At 40.8% G+C, this 23,396-nt stretch overlaps 1 protein-coding gene across 7 annotated transcripts in view; it reads left to right on the top strand.

The window, feature by feature from the left end:
• The window catches only part of NKTR (natural killer cell triggering receptor), a 38,036-nt gene extending 18,830 nt beyond the window's left edge, over window positions 1-19,206 (top strand). For 4 of the 7 annotated variants that reach the window (XM_055414513.2, XM_088831881.1, XM_088831882.1 and 1 more), the window contains 10 exons: window positions 519-548; window positions 1,006-1,151; window positions 2,065-2,287; window positions 2,733-2,888; window positions 5,501-5,588; window positions 6,078-6,223; window positions 8,183-11,065; window positions 14,004-14,099; window positions 14,463-14,519; window positions 14,966-16,587. In XM_055414513.2, coding sequence (XP_055270488.2) covers window positions 519-548; window positions 1,006-1,151; window positions 2,065-2,287; window positions 2,733-2,888; window positions 5,501-5,588; window positions 6,078-6,223; window positions 8,183-11,065; window positions 14,004-14,099; window positions 14,463-14,519; window positions 14,966-15,269 — 4,129 coding nt within the window. In that variant the 3' untranslated portion in view covers window positions 15,270-16,587. The other 3 variants (XM_055414517.2, XM_055414516.2, XM_055414515.2) reach the window with 3 other exon arrangements.
• Window positions 19,207-23,396: the final 4,190 nt, after the last annotated feature.

The following is a 23,396-nucleotide window of genomic DNA, read 5'->3' as shown; positions in this document are numbered from 1 at the left end:
GCTACCTGCCTAAAAGATGCAGAATAACTCAGTATGAAAAATAACTAGTAGAAAAACTCACTTAAGTGTGTGGGGCACTTGTTAAGTGTTGATCACACTTTTCTTTCCATAAGCAAATGGCTAGATGTTTTTTATTCTTGTTTAATTATCTTGATAAGTTTTGAGTTTGTTTTTGTTATTGTCATTGTTTCGGATTTGAGAGTAACTTTAATTTTAATGTATATTTATGCTGTATATTTCAATCCTCTTTCACATATATGTGTATATATATATAGTCTTCATATTGGAGAGAGAAAAGTTTGTAATGCATTGTCATCTTGAGGGTTTTTTTAATCAGTAAAATGACTACTATTGCTCTTTTTAAGCTTACTAAGTTTAGGTGTATATCATGTTTAACTTTTTCCCCTTTTTATCTTTACTTCTTTGTTCTCTACATGCTGTGCTTTTAAACCCTTCTGCTCTGTGCACCTGAACACCCGGTTTCTGCCATCTTCTTTGTGTTGATGTCTGTTGCACAGTACCACAAAACCTGCTCCACACCTGGATGGGTAAGAGTTACATTCTTATTATTTTGGGGAGGTGTGCTGGTGGCCAGTCCAACCAGTTAGATCGTGGTGAACCCTCAAGGGGGCACTCTTGACCTCTGGGTTATTCTCTCATAGCCAAGCTCTCCCTAAGGATCACAGGATGCAGTAGGCTTGAGACCACATGTCACTAAAGGGCTCACGGATGGTGTCTCAGTATCAAGTGCAATCTGATTGTTATACTGTCTACTGTAAAATAGTTAAGAATCATTGTTTTAAAAGCAGAAAATTAAGGCCCAGTTTGAGCAGTTTTTTTTTTTCCTTTTATGAAGCAGAACTTCTAATTTCCTTCTAGTTGCTTCATACATCAGACACATTTATTTTCAGGTCTGTAGACATGTCATTTACAATAATTGTCTTGATTACTGCTCTTGGCTTAACTATCATCAAACCAGTTTTTCTTGAATTTGTATTGTGACAGGGTGCATGTTGTCTTTGGACTAGTTATTTCTGGTTTTGAAGTAATCGAACAAATTGAAAATCTGAAAACTGATGCTGCAAGTAGACCTTATGCAGATGTACGAGTTATTGACTGCGGGGTGCTTGCCACAAAGTCAACAAAAGACGGTAAGAGTGTTTTGAGAGCAGAGGGAGTTAGGATACAGGTAACACTATAACTTAAAGATACCGCCTAGATTTCAGTAGTGGAAGAAACTCCTACAAGTAATATACCAATAACCCTGATGCCTCCATATCATACCCTGTATCCAGTCCATCAGAAATCTTTCCAACTCTGACCTTTTCTTTTTACTTCCCCTGTTGTCTACTTGGTCCAAACCCAAATATCTTTTACCTGGGTTATTCCAGTAGCCTCACTACTGTTCACTTTGGCTGTGTCATTGCTTCTGTATAATCTTTTCTGAGTAATGATAGCTTCCTAACTGGTCTTCTTGCTTACACTTGACCCTCTACAGTCCTCAGTAGCAACCAGAGCCAACTTCTCCAAGGGTTCCCTCTCTGTCAACCAAAATTAAAGTCTTTACAGTGGCTTTCTGTTGTTTCTCTAATCTCTTAATATTCATTGTCTTCCCAGCAGTGTTAATCTTTATTCAAACATGCCAGATACTTGGGGACTTTGTGCTAGCTGTTCCTTCTATCTGGATTACTCTTTATTCAGATACCTGCATGACCCCTGTCCCTCGCTTCTTTCAGGTCTCTGCTCAAATGTTATCTTAAATTACCTCGACTTGCCTTATTCCCTTTATTCTGTGTTTTCCTCCCTCTTCTTTAAGCATTTATCATTTGTTATATTATGTAGTTACTTATTTTCTTATCTGACCGAACCAATATATAAACTTCATGAGGGCTTACAATCTCACCAGCAAATTGTATTATTAATTTGAAAAAAAAGTTTATTTAAATTTTTAGTGTGCTTTATATAAAACATGTTTTATAATACTTGGTAATCATTTTTTTTTACTCTGAAAGGTGGGCAGTGAAATCCAATACTAATACTTTTATTATTACTATTTATTAAAAGTTTTTGAGAAAAAAAAGAAGAAGCCAACTCATTCAGAAGTCTCGGATTCCTCTTCCAATTCCTCATCCTCTTCAGAATCATCCTCAGAAAGTGAAATTGAACATGAGAGAAGCAGAAGAAGGAAACATAAGAGGAGACTGAAAGTTAAACATTCTAAAAAGAGACGAAAGGAAGCAAGCAGTTCAGAAGAGCCAAGGAATAAACATATAATAAGCCCAAAAGGGTAAGTGTGAGACACCCGGGTAGTCTTACCTAAAAAACAAACACCCTGGAATGGGAACGATATGTGTGATTCTGTAAACTTATCTTTGTTACCTATTGTTGAAAAGGATAGTATTTTAGGAAGTTTATATTGAAATCTTGCAGTTCTAAGGGTAGCACAGATGTTTTATATCAAAGATTTGTGCATTTGGAGGTAAAAACAATCCCTGAAACTCTTAAAAGAAAAAAAAGATCATTTGGCAATTCTTATATCAGAATTTTAGTGCAGTGACTGTTTCACTTGCTCATGTTTTACATGTTCTGTTTATGAAAATCGTGTTAACCTTTTTAGGGGGATTTGCAAAGTATCAGTAGTTTCACTGTTAATTATGTTATTATATTGTTACTTAATATTAAAAATTTAGATATACACATTTTAATTGGTGATTTGATTTGTTCTTTCTAAGTCACTCTGAGAGGAGTGATACCAATGAAAAAAGATGTATTGATTCAAATGCTAAAAGGGAAAAGCCTGTGGTCCGCCCAGAAGAGATTCCTCCAGTGCCCGAGAACCGATTTTTACTGAGAAGAGATATGCCTCTTGTCACAGTGGAGCCTGAACCGTAAGGATGATTAACCTACATGTTTTTGTTTCTTGGACTGATAATTCCTGTCAGCTCATTGCAGGTCCACACTCATTTTTTGAGCGTGATCCATAGTCAAAGCACTTTGAAATATACTGCGGGAGATACTGGATTCATGAATGCCATGGACCCTGCCTTTCAAAATTCATATTCTACTAATAGAGAAAGGGAATTTGCCAAGTTGACCTGGGAGAGTTCTTAGTGCAGATCTGGGAAGATTTCATTACTAACTTCATTTACTTAGCCTTTCATTAGAGGTGAGGTTTTGGTTACCAGAACAGAGGGTTAGTTGAACTCTTTGGGTCCAGTCAGGTTTTAAAACATATTCCAATTAATAGTGCAAAACTATTGCATGGTGACTGGGGATATAATTTAGTACCTTATGTTATTGTTGTTAACTTACTCAGTGATAACTCCTTTATATTAGAAAAGCTAAAATGTAGCTTTAGATTTGGTCTCAAAAAATAGTAATTAATGTATTTTGTGTGTTACACTCAAGTTTAGAATTGTTAAGAGAAATGTTGTATGACTAGAAATACCATAAAGTGGTTGGTGTAATTGGCAATTGAAGAGTTATTTTGAAGTCTGAGAAGTTATAGAGGTGTCCCTGTTCACAGTTGAGTCTCTATATAAGATTACTGTTGAGACCGTTAGATATTTTAAAATTCTAAGAATTCTGTCTTGTGAACAAATCTTAGTGGGATTCTTTTTTCTTAAAATACAAAACACCATTCATTGATCAAATCCATCTAGTTTCCAGAAAGTAGGAAACTTGAAAGGTCAATTTCAGTGTCATCTAGTAGGGATTGGCAAACTACAGTCCTCCGAGGGCTAAATTCAGCCTGTTGTCTGGTTTCGTGCCGCCCATGAGCTAAATGTGATTTTTATGTTTTTAAACGTTTGTGGAAAAAATCAAAAGAATAATAATATTTTGTGATACATGAAAATTACATGAAATTCGAATTTCGGTGTCCATAAAGTTTTACTGGAACACAGCCACATCCATTTGTTCACTATTTTCTTGGGCTGTTTTTATACTATAGCAGCAGGATTGAGGAGTTGCAGAGAGTTTGTATGTGGTGCTGTCATTAGTATATATGCTGTTCCGTGCACTACACATCACAGTGTATTATATTTCAAATTTCATTGATAAAACATTTGTGAAAACTTGTTTTCTTTTTGTTATATAATCATCTTTAATTTTCTTGGCCTAGAAATCCTAAAATACTTTCTCTTGGACTTTTAAGAAAAAGTTTGATGACCCCTATTATCTGGTAATTTTTTAAAGTAGTTTATACCACTGTCTTGTATTTATGGTTGAATATCATTGGTAAGTTTATTTGGTCATCACTCCTCTTTGGTTACACAATATATTTGGAAGTTGTATCCTGCAGAATTATTTTAAATCATAATTGGTAGGTAGTTGTGTCATAACAAAGATAGGAAGTTGATCTATTTCATTAGAATGCTTGAGATTTGATCAGTCACTTGGGAGCTAAAATTAATGTGCTAAGAATGCAAGATATGCAATATGAAAGGATAAGAAACAGGGACTGTCAGCCTTAGAGAGCTTGCCATCTTACTGAATTTGCCAGCAGTTAAGCTCATTATCACTTATACTTTGTTTAGCAGAAGCTGGTTTCTACACTTGCTCTAATTCATTTGTTCTCATCTTCAGCTGCACTTCAGTGTAATTTGGCAAGCTTTTAAAAATACCAGTTTCTGGGCCATACAGCAGAGTAAATTGGAATGTTGTGGGGGAGGTGGAGAGAGGCAAAGTTGGATCAGCATCTAAAAGATACCCAGATGAACATTAATTCATGCTGAACAGTTAGAGGCAGGTCATTTGGTTCAGTGATTTGTTGTTCATGAGGAAAATGAGGTGAACAGTTGTCTACCAAGAGTACCTGCTTCTTTCATTGTGAGAATCAAATGATATCATGAATATGAAATGACCGAAAAAACTATAATATACTTTTTAGTTAAGGTTTTCTTATAGTGGCATTGTATATTTATCTGGAGCCAGATTCCTGGCTAGGAAAACCCTGTTATATCATGGTTGTAAAAGTCATGTTTCACTTCTCTATGTGACATTAGACAACATTCTTAACCGTAATCTTAAAATTCTTTATTTTTAAAAAGGAGTTGATAATAGTACCTACCTCATAGTATTGTTATGAGAATTAAATGAACTAATAATGCCTTTAATGGTATCTATTAACATTTACTTAAAGGACATTTTGATGACAACCTACTTTTAGCACAGGAAACTCCACTCAATATTCTCTGTGATGGCCTATCTAGGAAAAGAATTTCAAAAAAGAGTGGATATATGTATATATAAATAACTGATTCACTTTGCTGTACACCTGAAACTAGCAAAACATTGTAAATCATCTGTACTCTGATAAAGATTTAAAAAATAACAGAGGATTTGCTTAGAAAATTAGGTCATGTGGAGTGCCTCATTCTATAAAAGTATTAGATCTAAATGAACTGTTTTTGTATTAAAGGAGCATAAATTTTGCATTTACACACTGAGAAAACTGCCTAGCATTTGCTTATTTTTAATTTTCAATCTTCTTTTCCAGGAAAATTCCTGATGTTACACCCATTGTAAGTGACCAAAAACCATCTGTGTCAAAGTCTGGACGGAAGATTAAAGGAAGGGGCACAATTGTATGTGTGTTAAAACTTAATTTTTTTCAAATTAGTTATCTGAGCAGTAAAATGTTTTTACCTGTAGACAGATCCTAGCTTTAATCTTAGGTATAGTCCAAAGTCTATCCAAGGAGCTAGTTGTATTCTCTTAATTAATAAATAGTTATGCGAAGGCACTGCTGTTAGATCAGTGTTTACTGCTATGTTTGAATGGGTTTAAATATTGAAATGAATGTGAAATAGTATGTTGAGAAATCTTAGTATGTTGAATAAGCTAATGAGTATAACCATTAGGACTTCTAAGGAAAAGCTTATGTGTGATTACAGATGAATATCTGCCTTTCCTATTTCTTTTAGTTTGATTTAACTTTATACCATCCTTATGGTACTTCAGTCATTATTGCATTTGAATGGCATCCAAGATTGAGTCTTATACTTACCTGTCCTATAGCAGATTACAGTTGGGAAGTATTTTTTAAATAGTTATTCCTAACATTGTTTTTAAAGCGCTATCACACACCTCCAAGATCAAGATCCTGTTCTGAATCAGATGATGATGATAGCAGTGAAACTCCTCCTCACTGGAAAGAAGAAATGCAGAGATTAAGAGCATACAGACCACCTAGTGGAGAAAAATGGAGTAAAGGAGATAAGTAAGTATAAGTACAAGCCTATCTCTGCTACATTGTAAGTCTTAAGGGGATAGAGACATACTTCTGGAGTTTTCACTGAATATTTATGTTTAAAATTAGATTGTGACCAGAGAATACATTTGGGAATGCTTGATGAAATGGAAGGAGGGCTGATTGGCTTTGGATACTTTTAAATCAAAATTCTATTTTCTCTCACAAGACCATTCAGTTCAGTCGCTCAGTTGTGTCCGGCTCTCCGCGACCCCATAAATCACAGCACGCCAGGCCTCCCTGTCCATCACTAACTCCCGGAGTTCACTCAAACTCATGTCCACAGAGTCGGTGATGCCATCCAGCCATCTCATTCTCCGTCGTCCCCTTCTCCTCCCGCCCCCAACCTTTCCCAGCATCAGAGTCTTTTCCAGTGAGTCAACTCGTCGCATGAGGTGGCCAAAGTATTGCAGTTGCAGCTTTAGTATCAGACCTTCCAATAAACACCATTACCCTACTGAATTTCTTGAAGATTTCTTGTTTAATTTTAGCAATAATCAGGACGTTATTTTAAAAAATTACATAGCCTTTTTTTTTGTAATCACTAATGGGTAGATAAGAAAATTTGTAGCCAGGGTGTGTGTTAACTTCTGACCCTAGGGACTGTTGCTTCTTCAGCAGGATACTCATCTCTTGTCTTCAGTGACACTCCACAGTGGAATATCTATTTTAGAAGTGGGGCTGGCTCCAGATAGCTAGTGCAAAATATACCAATGGGACCCTGTGTAATTGTTCCTGGTAGAATTCTCTTTCTCTGTGGCCATCTAGCGGAATGGTTCAGAGTTAAAAGAGGGAGGACATGGTGTGATCTGCTGTGTGCAAGCGGTATAGATATGGTAGCACTGAGAACAGTTTTGAGCCCTGACATTAGCAATGATATTGTAAAGCCTGCATCTTCGTTTTCGTGTACTTTTCCCCCAATTTCTGTACTAAGTAGTTTAACTAAAACCTTAAGGGAAAGTCTATGATTACCTCTATGAGCCTGAGATAAAACAATAGTCATGCTAGTTTCTTAAGAAGAGGCAGACCTCCCTGGTAGCTCAGTGGTAAAGAATCTGCCTGCCAGTGTAGGAGATACGGGTTCAATCCCTGATCTGGGAAGATCTTACACGCCTTGGAGCAACTAAGCCTGTGTGCCACAACTGTTGAGTCTGTGCCTAGGAGCTGCAACTACTTAAACCCATGTGCCCTAGAGCCTGTGCAAGAGAAGCCACCATAATGAGAAGCCCACGCAGTGCAACTTGAGAATAGCCTCCACTCGCTACAACTAGAGAAAGCACATGCAACAGTGAAGCCCAGCACAGCCAAAAATAAATAAGGTTATTTTTTTAAAAAAGAAAAAGAGACTTGTCATGAATTCCCTGGTGATTGAATGATTAGGACTTGGAGCTTTCACTGCCAGGTCCCAGGTTCCATCCCTGGTCAGGGAACTAAGATCTCACAAGCCATGCAGCCCAAAAAAGGAGGCATCTCTTAAAGTTTTGGCAGTTATCCTGTATCTACAGAGAATCAGCAAATTGTTTGGGACTTTGATTTGACTCCCTCAGAAATTATTCCTGGAGGCAGAGCATTATTTAGCAGATCAAAGCCAGGAATCTGGTAGGTCAGCAGTGCTTTTGTAATTAGTTGGTTTGCTTTTCAAAAGTATTTTCCTATCAAATCTGAAAATTCCTGATTTGACTCTGGAAAAATCCTTTTGTAAGTGAATCTGTTAATAGTTGTTTCTTTGAAGTTTTATAATTTCAGGACCAGGCCTATCAACTATTTGCTTTATCCTTCTTACATGTGCTTAAAGCATTAATAGAGTTAGTACTTGGTTGTTAACTAGGCTTTTGTTGATGCCTAGTATTGACAACAAATGTGTTTCAATTTTAAACCATGGAAAACATGCTTGTAAATAACTGCCTGCATATTATGTCGTTTTTATAGGTTAAGTGACCCCTCTTCAAGCCGATGGGATGAAAGGAGCTTGTCCCAGAGATCCCGATCGTGGTCCTATAATGGATATTATTCAGATCTGAGTACAGCAAGACACTCTGATGGTCACCATAAAAAACGCAGAAAAGAGAAAAAGGTTAAGCATAAAAAGAAAGCTAAAAAGCAGAAACATTGCAGAAGGCACAAGCAGACTAAGAAGAGAAGGATTATTGTACCGTCTGACATAGAATCCTTAAAATCTTCAACCCGACAAGTGAAATCCTCATGTGATAGAGAAAGGAGATCTCATTCTTCCTCGTCATCATCTCATCACTCGTCCAAGAGGGATTGGTCTAAATCTGATAAGGATGACCAGAGCTCTTCAACCCATTCCAGCAGAGACTCATACAGATCAAAATCTCACTCGCAGTCTTATTCTAGAGGAAGCTCAAGATCAAGGACTGCCTCAAAATCTTCATCACATTCTCGAAGTAGATCAAAGTCCAGATCTAGTTCTAAGTCGGGGCACCAAAGAACAGCATCAAAATCACCAAGAAGAACAGCCTCTCAGTTAAGTGAAAATAAACCTGTTAAAACAGAACCTTTAAGAGCAACAGTGACACAAAATGAAAGTGTTGTAGTACAACCAGTGGTGTCAGAAAATATTCCTGTTATACCATTGAGTGACAGCCCTCCTCCTTCAAGGTGGAAGCCTGGGCAGAAGCCCTGGAAGCCCTCTTATGAACGAATCCAGGAAATGAAAGCTAAAACAACCCATTTGCTGCCCATCCAAAGCACTTATAGTTTAGCAAGTATTAAAGAGACTGGTAGTTCATCGTCCTACCATAAAAGAGAAAAAAATTCAGAAAGTGATCGTAGTGCTTATTCAAAATACAGTGATAGAAGTTCCGAAAGTTCACCAAGGTCAAGGAGCAGATCTTCTAGGAGTAGATCTTATTCGAGATCATACACAAGGTCTCGAAGTTTAGCTAGTTCACATTCACGGTCTAGGTCTCCCTCATCTAGATCTCATTCACGAAATAAATACAGTGACCATTCACGGTGTAGTAGATCATCTTCATACTCTTCTGTCAGCAGTGATGATGGAAGACGAGCCAAGAGAAGATTTAGATCCAGTGGGAAAAAAAGTTACACCTCAAATAGAAGGCACAGCAGCAGCTCTGAAAAAGCACTTCATAACAGATATGTCAAAGGCAGAGACAAGTCTTCATGTCATAGAAAGTACAGTGAAAGCAGATCATCTTTAGATTACTCTTCAGACAGTGAACAGTCAAGTGTTCAGGTTATGAACTCAGCCCAGGAGAAGCAAGTCCAAATGGAAGTGAATAATAAACAAGAGAGAAACAGAGATGAAGAGAAATCTAAGCCTGAACGGGAATGCCCTCGTTCAAAAAAAAGAACTTTGAAAGAAAATCTTTCTGATCACTTTAGAAATAGCAGTAAGCCCAAAAGGAAGAATTATGCTGGGAGTAAATGGGACTCTGAGTCAAATTCTGAACGAGATGTAACTAAAAACAATAAAAATAGTCCCCGGCCATCTTCTGATAAGGAGGAAGGTGAGGCCACTTCGGATTCTGAGTCAGAGTCTGGTGAAATTCACATCAAAGCCAAACCCACAACTAAGTCTTCAGCAAATACTTTACTGCCTGATGGTAACAGTGCCTGGAAATCAAGCAAACAGCGTTCGTCAACCTCTGATTCTGAGGGATTCTATTCCAATTCAGAAAACACTGGAGGAAAGCCACACAAGCATAAACACAGCTCAAAGGAGAATATTAAAAGGGAACATACCAAAAAAGCAAAGGAGAAATTAAAAGGGAAAAAAGATAAAAAGCACAAGACTCCAAAACGAAAACAAGCGTTTCACTGGCAGCCTCCACTAGAATTTGGTGAAGAGGAGGAGGAGGAGATTAATGAAAAGCAAGTTACTCCGGAGGCGAAAGAGAAAAAACAAGTTTCTGGAAACAGTGAAACCATAAAAGAAAATATTCCCCAAACTGAGAAGCCCTGTGAAGACAGCAGCCTTTCAGGTAAACATAGCACAACAGTTTCATCAGATATTGATCAGCCTACTAAAGATGATGTTAAACTCAACATTTCTCCTGTAACTGTAAACAGTGATGAAAATGTAGTCAGTTCTCCCCCAAACATTCAGCATATTGAAGAGAGCATCCCAAGCGGAGCAGAGGATATGCTTCAAGCAGATGACAACATGGAGATTTGCACTCCTGATCGGAGCTCCCCAGCAAAAGCCGAGGGGGCTTCCCCTCTAGGAAATTCAAGGCTTGATACCCCAGATATAAGCATTATTCTAAAGCAGGATATGCCAGCAGAGTATCCTGAGGCAGAGTTGAGAAAACAGGAAAGCAGCACGTCAGAAATCAAAATGGTGAGTGAGATGGGCAAACAGGACAGCAGCTCTGTCAGCTTGGCCAGTGCTGTAGAAAGTACCATAAAGAAAGAGGTAGCTGAGAAAAGCCAGACCAGCCTCATGGATAATAAATGGAAGCCCCTGCAAGGTGTGGGGAACCTGGCAGCACCATCTGCTACCACATCCAGTGCTACAGACGTTAAGGCATTGACTGCTATGCCTGAAATGAAACCACAGGGTTTGAGAATAGAAATTAAAAGCAAAAATAAAGTTCGGCCTGGGTCTCTCTTCGATGAAGTAAGAAAGACGGCACGCTTAAACCGGAGGCCAAGAAATCAAGAGAGTTCAAGTGATGAACAGACACCTAGTCGAGATGGTGATAGCCAGTCCAGGAGTCCAAGTAGATCTAGAAGTAAGTCTGAGACCAAATCAAGACACAGAACAAGGTCTGTCTCCTATAGTCACTCAAGAAGTCGATCTAGAAGTTCCACATCATCTTATCGGTGAGTGTTACTCTCTTGCCTTTTTGTCTCCCAAGCAGCGTCCATTACCGTTTTGTTTGGAAGAACATCAGAGTTAGGGACAAGATCACTATTTCCAAATACCTGGGAGGAAATTAGGAGAAGGCTTGTGTTGTGTGATTCACAGAGCAGACTGAAGACACTAGGAGTAGAGATTTCAGGGGAAGAAGTTTGGGCTCAGGGTAAAAAACTATTGCTATTAGTTAAAGCTCCCTGGTATTTGCAATGCATTGCCATGATAGGGGACAGGGTCTCCATCTTTAGAGCTGTAAGCCCACTCTCTGCTATCAGTCATGCCTTAGAAGGGAATCTTGCATTTACGGAATATGTCGGATTTAGAAATTAGTCATTTAACCCTCCATTTTATACAAGTGGAAGGTGAGGGCCAGAGAGGCAAAGTTAGCTGCCCCAAGACATGCATCTAGTTGATCTTTATTCAAGGGGCAGGAAATGGTAAAAAATGATCATCTTTTGATTGATTGATTTTTGGTTCAAGTTACATCTAACTTTTGTCATTGACATAGACTGGATAATGCAGAGAATGAGCATTTTTACCACTGAGAAAAACGGTGATGGTGGTATGAAGTTAACTAATTTCTATTCTTTTCTTGTAAACTTTTCATGGTTTTACCTCACTGCCTCTTACTCATATCCTTTATTATTTTGTGCTTGATTTTCATCACTTTAACTTAAATAGACTAAGAATCTATTCTTCCTAGTTTTTTATCAGTCGTTTTTTTCCCTTACCAGATTTCTTTAAAAATAGGAACCAACATTTACCATCTGTAATAACCATCTCCCATTTACTCTTCAATTGCTTGCAGTATGTAGTCTGTGCCTTCCCTCCCCTCATCTCATTCAGCTGACTTAAGATTTTCAGGTACTTCTGTATGGCCAGCGCCAGGGCATGTTTTCAGTCCTTCTGAACGCCCTCTGCTGGCTCTCCTCATCCCTCAGACCATTCCATGCTTGAGTGTGGGCTTTTCTTCTTCCTCCTGCTCTGATTCACGGCAAGCCCCAGAGAGCTGGTGAATTCTACCCTTTTCTCTCTAGGTTCATATTCTAGATACAGGTGCCTGTTTAGTTTCTCCAGTCTGCTGTCTGCTCATTGTCTACCTAGCATTCACCCTCAGATAACTCTGAGCTGTTGGTGGTTCTGCTCACTGTCATCTTTCTTCCTACCCCTGCCTTGGGTAGTATTTCATTTCAGAAATGCTGAGAATTTTGCTCTTAAGTTGAGCAGCCCACAGGTGGTAGACTTGAGATAGCTAAACTGTGCCTCCCTATTTCGGTTACCCACCCAGGCCTGACTCCCCTTCTGGCCTATGAACTCGCTGGAATCAAGGACTGTTTGCTACTCATCTTTCAGTCACCTCACAGAGTTACCCTATAATTGTTTGAGTAAATGACTAGAATCTTATGAGAACAGAATGTCTTTGCAAATAAACTGCACCTGTCTTCCGGAACATAAGTATATACTAACTACGACCTGTGAAGCTATTCCGTAAGTAGCGTATCAGTTCAGTTCAATTCAGTTCAGTCACTCAGTCATGTCCAACTCTTTGCGACCCCAAGAACCATAGCACGCCAGGCCTCCCTGTCCATCACCAACTCCCGGAGTTCACTCAGACTCATGTCCATCGAGTCGGTGATGCCATCCAGCCATCTCGTTCTCTGCCGTCCCCGTCTCCTCCTACCCCCAATCCCTCCCAGCATCAGAGTCTTTTCCAGTGAGTCAACTCGTCGCATGAGGTGGCCAGAGTATTGGAGTTTCAGCTTCAGCATAAGTCCTTCCAATGAACACCCAGGACTGATCTCTTTTAGAATGGACTGGTTGGATTTCCTTGCAGTCCAAGGGACTCTCAAGAGTCTTCTCCAGCACCACAGTTCAAAAGCATCAATTCTTCGGCGCTCAGCTTTCTTGACAGTCCAACTCTCACATCCATACATGACCATGGGAAAAACCATAGCCTTGACTAGACGGACCTTTGTTGGCCAAGTAATGTCTCTGCTTTTTAATATGCTATCTAGGCTGGTCATAACTTTCCTTCCAAGGAGCAAGCGTCTTTTAATTTCATGGCTGCAATCAGCATCCGAAGTGATTTTGGAGCCCAAAAAAATAAAAATAAAGTCTGACATATACACAGGGGTAATGTTCTGATCCTGGATGACAGGTGCAAACTAGGAGGAAAAGGGTTTGGAGCCAAGTGAATGCAGGGTGGGGGCAAAATTGCATTAAGTTTCTTGTTTGTTTTATTAAATATTAAATAGGTGTAAATTTTTTAATGATTAAAGTATAAAACAAAACAATTTTCTATCTTAAAAAATAGAGCTTTGACATAATAGAGCCCAACCTGAAGCTACCCTACTTTCTCTCTTCTCTCCAAGAGTTAAATATTATTGTAAACTTCTATTATAATTTTCTTGTTTTTCTTTGTTGTCTTTCTGTAAATGTTTCTATCTATATATAATGATTTTTGTTGTTTTCAAATAGAATCCTTTTTTATATGTATAGATGTTCTACATTTGCCTTTTTCACTCAACATTATGTTCCCAAGATTTAACTGTGTTGATACATGTAAATGTAGTTAATTTTCCTACTTTAGGATATTTCAGTATATATCTGTGTTAACTTTTTTTAAACCCATTCTGCTGTTAATGAAGATTTGAATTGTTTCCTCTTGCTGGTGTTACAGAAATGGCTTCTGTGAACATACCTGTATCAGCCTTTTCTTTATTTCATTCTGTTCAGTTTAAACTCTCATTAGCCATCTCTTGTCATACCTGCTATGAGGAGTTTATGAGAGACCTTTCCAAAGACCTTTCCTCTATTGGGTTTTCCCACTCCTGCCTTACTAGTAATTAATCTTAACAGCATAATGAGTTAATATAATTATATTTTTTCCACTCTTAATTGTAGATCAAGAAGCTACTCTAGAAGTCGTAGCAGAGGGTGGTATAGCAGAGGCCGCACAAGAAGCCGGAGCAGTTCCTACCGCAGTTACAAAAGTCATAGGTGAGCTCGTGAATCCCATCCTACAATGTGCTTTCCCATCTGTCTGCCTACACAGGCAGAGTGGAGTAGCTGTTGAAAAGGGTCTTGTCATTGCTCAATACCAAACCAGTGTCCCACCTGTGTCTTCCCATTCCCCACCCAGTTCTTCCCCAGTGACTTTCTTTATGTGCACCTCATAGAAGAATTATGTAAAACTTAAAACCTTTCCTGTGAAACCCAGCAGGCTTTAAAAAAAAAAAATCCAGTATGCTTTTAATATGAAAAATGAAATAAATATAGCTGCTGGATTTCATTGTGTTTTCTTCTTAGTATGTAGCCTATCCTGATCTGCAAATTGACGATCCCTCATGTGGTTACTCTTAGGACGTCCAGCAGGAGCAGATCCAGGAGCAGCTCGTATGATCCCCATAGTCGGTCCAGGTATGGACAGGGACTGGGAAACCACCCCTTAATTCCCTTTTTAAAGGTGTTGTATTTCATGGGAAAGCATGTCTTTGACTTTTTAAACAGTTTTTATTTGTTGACTCATTTTGCTCTAGTGTCAAAAGTGATAGTTGATGTCAAATTGTAATGGCAGGGATTTATTGACTATAATTGCCTATAAGATGCACCAGATTCAGTTGAACTAACTCAGTGTCAACTTTGTGATATTTTTCAATGCAGAAAAGAAATTAACGTTTTTCTGTTTAATATGGTAAGTCTGATTTGGGGCAGTTATTAAATGTTTCCAGTACATGTTATGCACATATGTCTTCATTCTGTCATATAGTGCCCATGTTATATGAGGACACTTAAGAACCTAAGAAGAAATAGGAATATATGAATATTTGAATGGGAAAATTTAGTGTTTGTTATTGCTGTTAAAGCAGGTCCTACACTTATGATAGCTACTATAGCAGGAGTCGGAGCCGAAGTAGAAGCCAGAGGAGTGACAGCTATCACCGAGGCAGAAGCTACAATAGGCGGTCCAGGTGGGTCTCTGTTCTTTCAAGCAACAGAGTAAGTTACTATGGGCACTTGGGGTATGGGGCGATAGACTGCTATAGAAGAGAAAGCATCATCTTAGGACAGAAATTCTTCTTTCTCTTCTTGAATTTCATCAGTCCAAAGGCAGTTATTAAAAGGCTTTGTATTAAGAGTTATTGGGTAATGTTTATTGGTTGTATTTAAACATTAAATCTAAAGTGGGTTCTTAAATATTCACATATCCTTGGACAAACATTTCTTTTGGAAAGAGTGAAGAGAGAAGACCACTCAAACTGTGGCCCATTCTTTAGAGTTACTTGCTAGAAATAACAGCCAATTTGTCAGAGTTTTAAATTTTAAAAAGGTAGTATTATTTTTTAAATATGTAATAAAATGTCACAGTCACTTGCTTCAGTAGCAGGATTTTTGGTTTATATGGTAAAAAATGTTTTTTATGTGTTAATATATATTTATAGATATGTTTTATGTAAGATATAGTTATTGCAGAAGTCTTTTTGGTTACTTTTTGTGTAGATCTTTCCTGGTGGCTTCTGGTTTTACCTTCCCTCACCACCACTGCACTACCCCCGTGCCTTGCAGTTACAGTCAGTGGTGCTTATAGAATTTCAGTGTGATACAGACACTCCCTTATTTGAAACTCTTCAAGTACACCCCAGTGACCTTAGGGGCAGGTCCATGCTCCTGAGTATTGCATGGAGGCCTCTCCACCTACCAACTCCAGCTTGGGCTTTTCTGTGTTCCCTGCACTTACATTCTGGAACCTTTATTCTCTGCCTAGAGATTCACATGCCCATTTCACCATCTCCCATCCTGCCTCTTGAGATAACCCACTCACTGCCCCTGGGAAGCCCTTCCTGACTGCTCACCCTGAGATATGTTCCCTGCTGTGTGTTTTGTTTATCTTACCCCCTATTCCAGACTACCCTCAAGCCCCAGGGAACTCTAGTCTGCTGTGTGTGTGCCCTTAGCATCAGGCAAAGTGACTGGCTCTCTGTGGATATTCTTCAAAATTACTGAATGATGACCATAACCAAAGTCTTCTTGACTCACTATCCCAGCGGTCCCATCCCTGCCCCACCTCACCCTCACCCCTCATTGGGCTCACATTTTGATTTGATTTTGATTTCCTTGTCTTTTTTTTTTGATTTCCTTGTCTTTTAATGAAACTCTTGTTGGCCTTTTTTCCCCTTATTTCTTCAGTCTAATTAAATATTGATGTTCATTTTGGGTAACATGGAAAGTTATTCTCATTTCCTTAAGTGGATTTCAAGTAATTCCCCAGGAAGTGCTGTTTCTTTATTTACACCTCAGTATTGCCACCATCTGTCACTAACATCTTTGAAAAGGCCACAGTGTTGTCATGGTCAGTACTGTACTTTTCTACCATGCTGTGCCTCCTCGAGTCACTTGCTTTCAAGCCCCTTATATTAAAAAAGAAGCTTCAACAGGAATTCAAAGGGTTGGGAGTTAAAAGGTATTTGTATATTTGTTTTGTCTTGTTAAACAGGAGTTGTAGATCTTATGGCTCTGACAGTGAAAGTGACAGAAGTTACTCTCATCACCGAAGTCCCAGTGAAAGCAGCAGATATAGTTGAAAGTGTCCCCTTTTTTAATACGAATTATATCTTATGTGTAAATATCTGGTAACTTAAAAATTTAAGAAACTTAATGGAAGTCTGTTGTTCTATTTCAGTATTAGAGATGAATTTGAAAATTAGACACTTCTTAATTGTTATTTGTTCATTTACATGTGCATAGAATTTAAAATACAGATACGTCTCCTTAAAATATTTGTATGTCGCATTTTACAGTAGCCAACTATGGAAATTAATTTCTTTTTCTTGAATCAAGAAATCATGAAATTTAAGTATAATTTGCAATATTATTTTAGATAGATTATTTGTCTCATGTGTTTCTTAGAATACAGATTCTTTTTGCCCATCTTTAAGGTTTTAGCATCTATGCTGCCCAAGCATAGAACTGAAGGAGAACTGTGAAAGGTGGCCAAATACTTCCATACCAATTACACAGTCTTATTCATGTGTGCTCTTAAAAACAAACCACCCAAAATTGATACTGATGGTAACCAGGAGTATAAGGCAGTGGCTCCTTTCTTCTTTGTTGTTTCAGAGGATCAAGAACGTGGTCATAATACAGCCCACTGTCTTATTTCAGGCTGGCGGGTGAGGTTAAAAAGAATAGATCAGCCTTAACTATAAATATCTGCACTGTCTCTGTAGCCCTAATGTTTCATGTGCTTTTTTAATAAATACTATTAGAAGTTCAGTTTGTTTTTTTTAAAAAATGTTCTATTCCAGTTTATGCTCTGGTGCTTGGTAACTTTTGGTGCATTATTCTTATATACTATACATTAGAATTCCATCAGAGAGAGAAATTTTTAAAAAATTCATTGGCACCAAGTAGGGTTCATTGTAAGCTATATTCACTTTAACTATTTGGAGAGCTTCTCTCAAGCACAGGTGTGGGCTGGGGCCCATGGAGCAGGCAGGATTGGCACAGGGTTGCGTGACTACTTGGGTATGCTGCCCTGAACTGATGCCTGGAAGAGTTGAATGGAGAGTGGACTTCAAAAGTAGCACTAAGATCTACCTGCCACCATTTTGGACACATTTTTCAGGGCTTTACTTTAAAGCCTTTCAAGGAAGAGATGTAAGAGCAGCTGAACTGTTCTTAGCACCCGCCAGCATGTTTCCCTGTTTCAGTGGCCTGCAGTGACGCAGTGAAACCTTGTGTGAGATTGGTAAACGTATGACAACAGACAGGAAATCAGGGTGTGCAGTATTGCATAGATTACACATATTCAGTGTCTTGGGTGGTTCCTGTAAAAATGATTTGACCTATAAAAACTGGTGAGATTTTGGGTTTTTTTATCTTTAGTTTAAGCTTTTTCCCCAAGTGTACTTAATCACCTTAGTGCCAGTTTTATCCAGTTATGCAGAAGAAATTCATATTGGATATTTGATGCAGAACTTTGTGCCATCCTACCCCTTGCCTGCTATACTTGGGAAGTGGGAAAGAACCTTCAGTTGAAGGGATCTGACCACCCCTGATGGATGGAGGGGTGACCTTGGATGTATTAAAACCATCACCTATAAAAGGTTCATAAACAGGGTTAAGTGGCCAATCGTTTGCCAAGTTGATAGATAAGAGTACATTAGAAAGTAGGACCTGACTCAAGCAAACACTTGATGGTGAATATAAAACAATGTGTGATTCATATGAGCATTCTCAAAAGTTGCCTGCAGAGGAGAATATTGCTTTAATAATATTCAGTGGAAAAAACTACATTTAGAACTCAAACCAAAACTGCCAAATCTAATTACGTTAAGAAAAGTTACCTTTAGGCAGTGTATTAGTTTTCTATTGCTGTGTAACAAATTATCTCAAACGTAGCAGCTTAAAGCAATACTAATTTCTTAGCTAACAGTTCTGTAGCTCATGAGTCCAGTGTGATATGGCTGGATTCTCTGCTCAGGGTCTCACAAGGCTGAAATCAAGGGTCAGCAGGGCGGCATTCCTTTGTGGAGGCTCTGGAGAATCTGCTTCCAGGTTAATTCAGGTTGTTGGCAGTATTCAGTTCCTTGCTGGCTGTCAGCTGGGGTCCTCTCTCTTGGCTCCTTAAGGCTGCTCGCATTCCTCCTTGTGCGCTTTCCTCCATCTCCAAACCAGCAATGGCCCATCGGGGTCTTCTCATGCTTCAGATCTCTCTGCCTTCCTCCTCTGTTTTAAGGTTCATGTGATTAGATCACGGTTCATGTGTGAGACAGGGTCCCTATTTAAGGTCAGCTGTGCCATAGAATGTAATCACAGAAGTGATATATTTACAGGTTTCTGGGATTGGGGCATGAAAAGAGGGAAGGGCATTTTAGAATTCTACCTCCCACAGGCAATAACTTTGCAGGTTGTGCTGTGGGTAGAATTTTATCCTGAAAAGGTGAGCCCTAGAAGCCTCATTTGTTTTCTCCATGGAAAAGAACAGCCCTCAGCTGCACCATTCAACTTGTGTGTTTACTGAATGGACTACAGAAATAGCTTTTTTTCCTAAAGGGGATTGTTCTGTATTTTAAGTTATTTTTTAATAAAATTGAATTACATTGTGTATTGTGCTTCTTAATAGAAAATGCATTATTGGACTGTTTTTGTAATGTCCTCTTTATTGCAAATGAAACATGATATAGCTGGTATTGTTCAAAAACAAAATACTTTTGTATATATTGGCAATGTCTAATTTGTATATACTTCATTTAAATTCCCTAAAACTTAAAAGGGAGGCCTTGTAGAAATTAAACTATATACTTAGTCTAAGTTTGAGTCTGTGCATGTTTCATCCTTCTTTATTCACCAAGACTTCAAGTAGTCTTTATGAAATGGAAAAGGAAGCATTGAGTCTCTTTGTTGACCCAACCTGGGAAGAGATTCTGTCTCCTCTCTCTGTGGCTCATTTTCCTCTTCTGGCCGTGTATTAGTGATGGGGCACGAGGTGGTGCTAGAGACAACTTCAGGCAGAAATGTTTACCTAGGCAGAGAACCATTGATGGTGCTTGGTCATGCTTCCCCTACCAACTCCAGATTTCTTTCAGGTCCAGTTGTCATCCAGCTGAGGTGGCCTGCATACAGACATCCTTGCTGAGAAGGGACTGTGTCCCACCCCATCTGTGAGATGCTGCCCAAGGACAGCACATTTACCTGCTAAGCCACCTACAGCCTCCGCCTTCCCTCCCTAACAGTGGTTCACCAAGCAAGCACATAGCACTTACTCTGGGAGAAAATATTCCTGGTGATATTTTTAGCATCCACATGAGAATTTGCAGGGCAAGTACAATTAACTTTTTTCTCCTCAGAAATCAAAGGGATTTGTACTTTCTTAGTGAATACAACATAACCTCACACAGTAAGATTGGCAGAGATTCCGTTTCCAAAGTTGAGTTAACAGTAAACCGCCAAGTCAGGTGGTTGCTGAAAACAGTCAAAGCTGGATGTGTTGCCTTAAAATTTAAAGAAAATTGTAGAGTCAGTTTGCTGCAGGGAAATCCCCAAGTGAGGTTCCTTTAGGGTCCTTTATTTGTTAGAAAGTGCCATGATCTTTACTGATGTTCTGATAGCATCTTGATCGGCTGGGCAGCGTTGGGAGGAAATGTGTCAAGGACTTTTGACTGTTCTGAATTAGCTAGCAAGAGGATTCAAGGGAAGTAAATGCCCCTCACAAGTGACCATGAATACTGGCCAGGCATCACTGGAAGAGAAAGGAGGTTCCACCAGTGCAGAATGAGAGAAACAAACTGTGGCCAGGTGAGGGGGCCCAGAAGCCATGGCTCGTGTGGGAAGAGCCTGGGCTCAGATGGCTGGTCTTTAGGGGAGGGAATCCACTCTGCTGCTGCTCAGAGAGGTGAGTGCCTAAATCCCATGAGGGACTTGTGAAGAATGAACTGGGCAGAGTGCCAAGAGGACTCCTGCACAGCAAGGAGAAGTTCTTTGATTCTGTAAAGGTTGCGGGAAGGAGCTGGTTCCCTGGAAGATGGCAGCTCGTAGACAGACCCTGGGCAGCTTCAGCCAGTGCCTGAGGAACAGGAGGCAAGGAGGGCCTACCTGGGCAACACGCAAAGGAGCAGGAGGCTCTAATGGACTGTTTTCTTGAATGATTTCAGTAGACAATAAGGGCAGAGTGCGCCATTGCTCCTGCCTCCTTTACTCCCTGTGAATCGGAAGGACTGCAGTGGGGCTATGCCACGCTTGGGGTCAAGCACTTCTGCCTCTTGGAGATCCCAGTCCCCAACATTCACCTTCTATAGCTATCGAACTCCAGCTCAAAACTGAGCTGAGTTTAACAGTCTGCAGAACCCAGACTAGCTGGGGGAGGGTTGCGTCTCTTCAGCCAGCCTGGAGATCTGAGGACATTGGGGTAAAAAAAAGTGACCTGAGCTCTCAGCACAGACGCTTGCATTCTGCATCTGGAGACCTGACTCTCATCTGTAATGTGAAGCTAATACTCCTTAGACTGCTAGTCTCAGCTCACACCCAGAAAGAGGGTGCAACGAGACATGAAAACCAGGAGTGCGCATCCCTTTCTGGACCATCCTGGAGATGAATCAGCCTCCCAGAGAGCCCACAGGGGATAGGACTCTGGGCTGGCATGTCCCCAGTCTCCGGTCACCCAGGGCCTCCTGCAACTAAAACCTCTGCCACCAGGATGGATTGCCAGAGAAAGATCCCACTGGTCTCAATGTCTCTGGCCCAATCTGATTTTATTTTGAAGGAGTAAAGGATCTCTGTGAGCAACTATTCTGTGGCACAGCCCTTAAGGGTTTGGGGTCTGAGCCAGACTGCTTGGGTTCAAGTTTCACTGATACTTCTTGGTGGGTAACTGGGTAGATTGTTTGACCTTTATAATTATTAACATAACTCCTCCATTGTAGGAGTGGTGAGGATTAAATGCTTAGAACTAAGCACATGTTGAAGTGGTTCAGGGACACTAGTTCCTGGGCTCGCCTCCAGGTGGAGAGTATGAGGAGGGCCAGGCTCAGTCACTAGTGAGAGGCCCAGGGCCCCTTGAACCAGCAGGGTGGGAGAGGATCCTGGAAGCTGCTAGGGAGGCCTTAAATGCCTAGGCCATGACGTTTATGCTGCTGGAGGGAACTGGGCAACCTGCTGGTTTGAATTAGGCCCTACCACCTACAGCTGTAGCCTATTAGTCCTGAGCTCTGAACAGGAGCAATCCACTCCCCTCCAACCCCCTCCCAGGGATCTATGCTCCCTCAACCTACAGAGCCCTGGGTCCACACCTAGTTGGTAAGTTGAACTTCCCTGCCACCCCTCTAGCCCCATGCTGCAATGTCCCTTTCTGTTTTCTGGCACTGCCCACTCTCTACTCCTCCCCCATTGCAGTTACGCAGCTGCACACCCCGCCTAGGGAGGCTAAACCCTGTTGTGTGCAGACGCACACAAGTGCAGCCCCAGGACGTTTTGGGTCTGTTCCTCCTTCGACATGGGAGAGGAGTTCAGGGCTAGAAGCTTAGGGAAGTTGTGGGGGAAAAAAAAGCAGAAAACACTGAGCTGGCCTCTAGAAGCAGGGGTGTGGCTTTGCTGACCTCGCCAGCACCCAGTCCCAAGTGTCTGAGGATCATCCAGCCCTGCCCTGGTCTCCACAAACTCCTGACTTGCCACCGTGGCACGTGATTCTGGCCGGGGATCCCCCTCCCCAATAAGTCGTCCCACCTTGGACCCTCCAGAAAGCCTGCCTTGATCAACCCTGAGGGGAAGATCCTGTGGCATGGCCCTTTTCAAGGCTAAGGGAACAATTCTGCCTATCTCCATCCAGCTCCTCCTACAGGATGAGAGTCTGGATTCTGCTACATCAAATCACCTCTAGTTCCCTGCAGATGATTACTGAATCCTCCCTTGGGGCATGTGCAGGGGAGTACCCTTCCTCTCCTTTTGCTCTAGTGTTACTCAGCTTTCAGTCCTCAGCTCTGAGCCAGCCCCACGTGAGCCCACCAGACAGCTCTTCCGACCAGACAGCTCTTCCGACAGTGCCTTCTTGCCATGTCTCATGTGACCCAAGTGCTAGTAGCCTCTCCCAGAATTGGCTTGTGCTGGGGATCCCCCAGTAGATGGGCTGTAGGCCAGAGAAGAAAGGGGAACAGCCGGGGTCTTCAGGAAGACTGAGCCCCCTATTCCCTCTTTTCTCACCCAACCTCCAGCCCCTTCTTTGGTTTGACTATTGCAACCAAGGCCAATTCCAAAAGGGCCAGCAGCCCTACCTTGTTCATGCTGGCCACAACCCCTGCCAAACCTTGGCTGGGAAATGGGCCCAAGAGTGTCCTGTGCAGCCCTCTGCCAGGCTCCTCCCAGTTTGTGAGGCAGGCTGCTCCAGCCTCACCTTTCCTTGGCTCCTCACGCTGGTACCTGACTGTGGGATCTGTCCTGCTCTGCCTTCACTGTCCTTAGCCAACCAATGGGTACACAATTCCTCTCTTACCACCTCTCAGGCCCGTGCAAGGGAGCCACAGAATCAGATGAGGAGTAGGTTGGGATGGTGGAAGAAGCCGATGGCAGCCCTGAGGTGATGGGCTGGTCAGACATGCAGGTTGCTCTGGCCTGGCCTCAGCTTGAGGCCTTTGGGAGCTGAGGCCTCAACTCACCCACCGCAGCCACAGAGATGCGGAATATCTGCTGTGTGGTCATCGCTGGGGGCATGAGCCCCCATCTATGCCCCTTCTCTTGCCATCTCTTTTTTCCACCAAGGTCTCATCTCACCCTCTATCCAGCTATGTGGTTTCCTCCTCTTTCTCT

Source organism: Moschus berezovskii, chromosome 24, assembly GCF_049115385.1.
Source record: "Moschus berezovskii isolate FMDL1 chromosome 24, NW_MosBer_1.0, whole genome shotgun sequence".
NCBI classification, from domain to species: domain Eukaryota; kingdom Metazoa; phylum Chordata; class Mammalia; order Artiodactyla; family Moschidae; genus Moschus; species Moschus berezovskii.
Note: the sequence above shows the minus strand (reverse complement) of the source record. Positions and strands in the feature narration are given on the sequence as shown.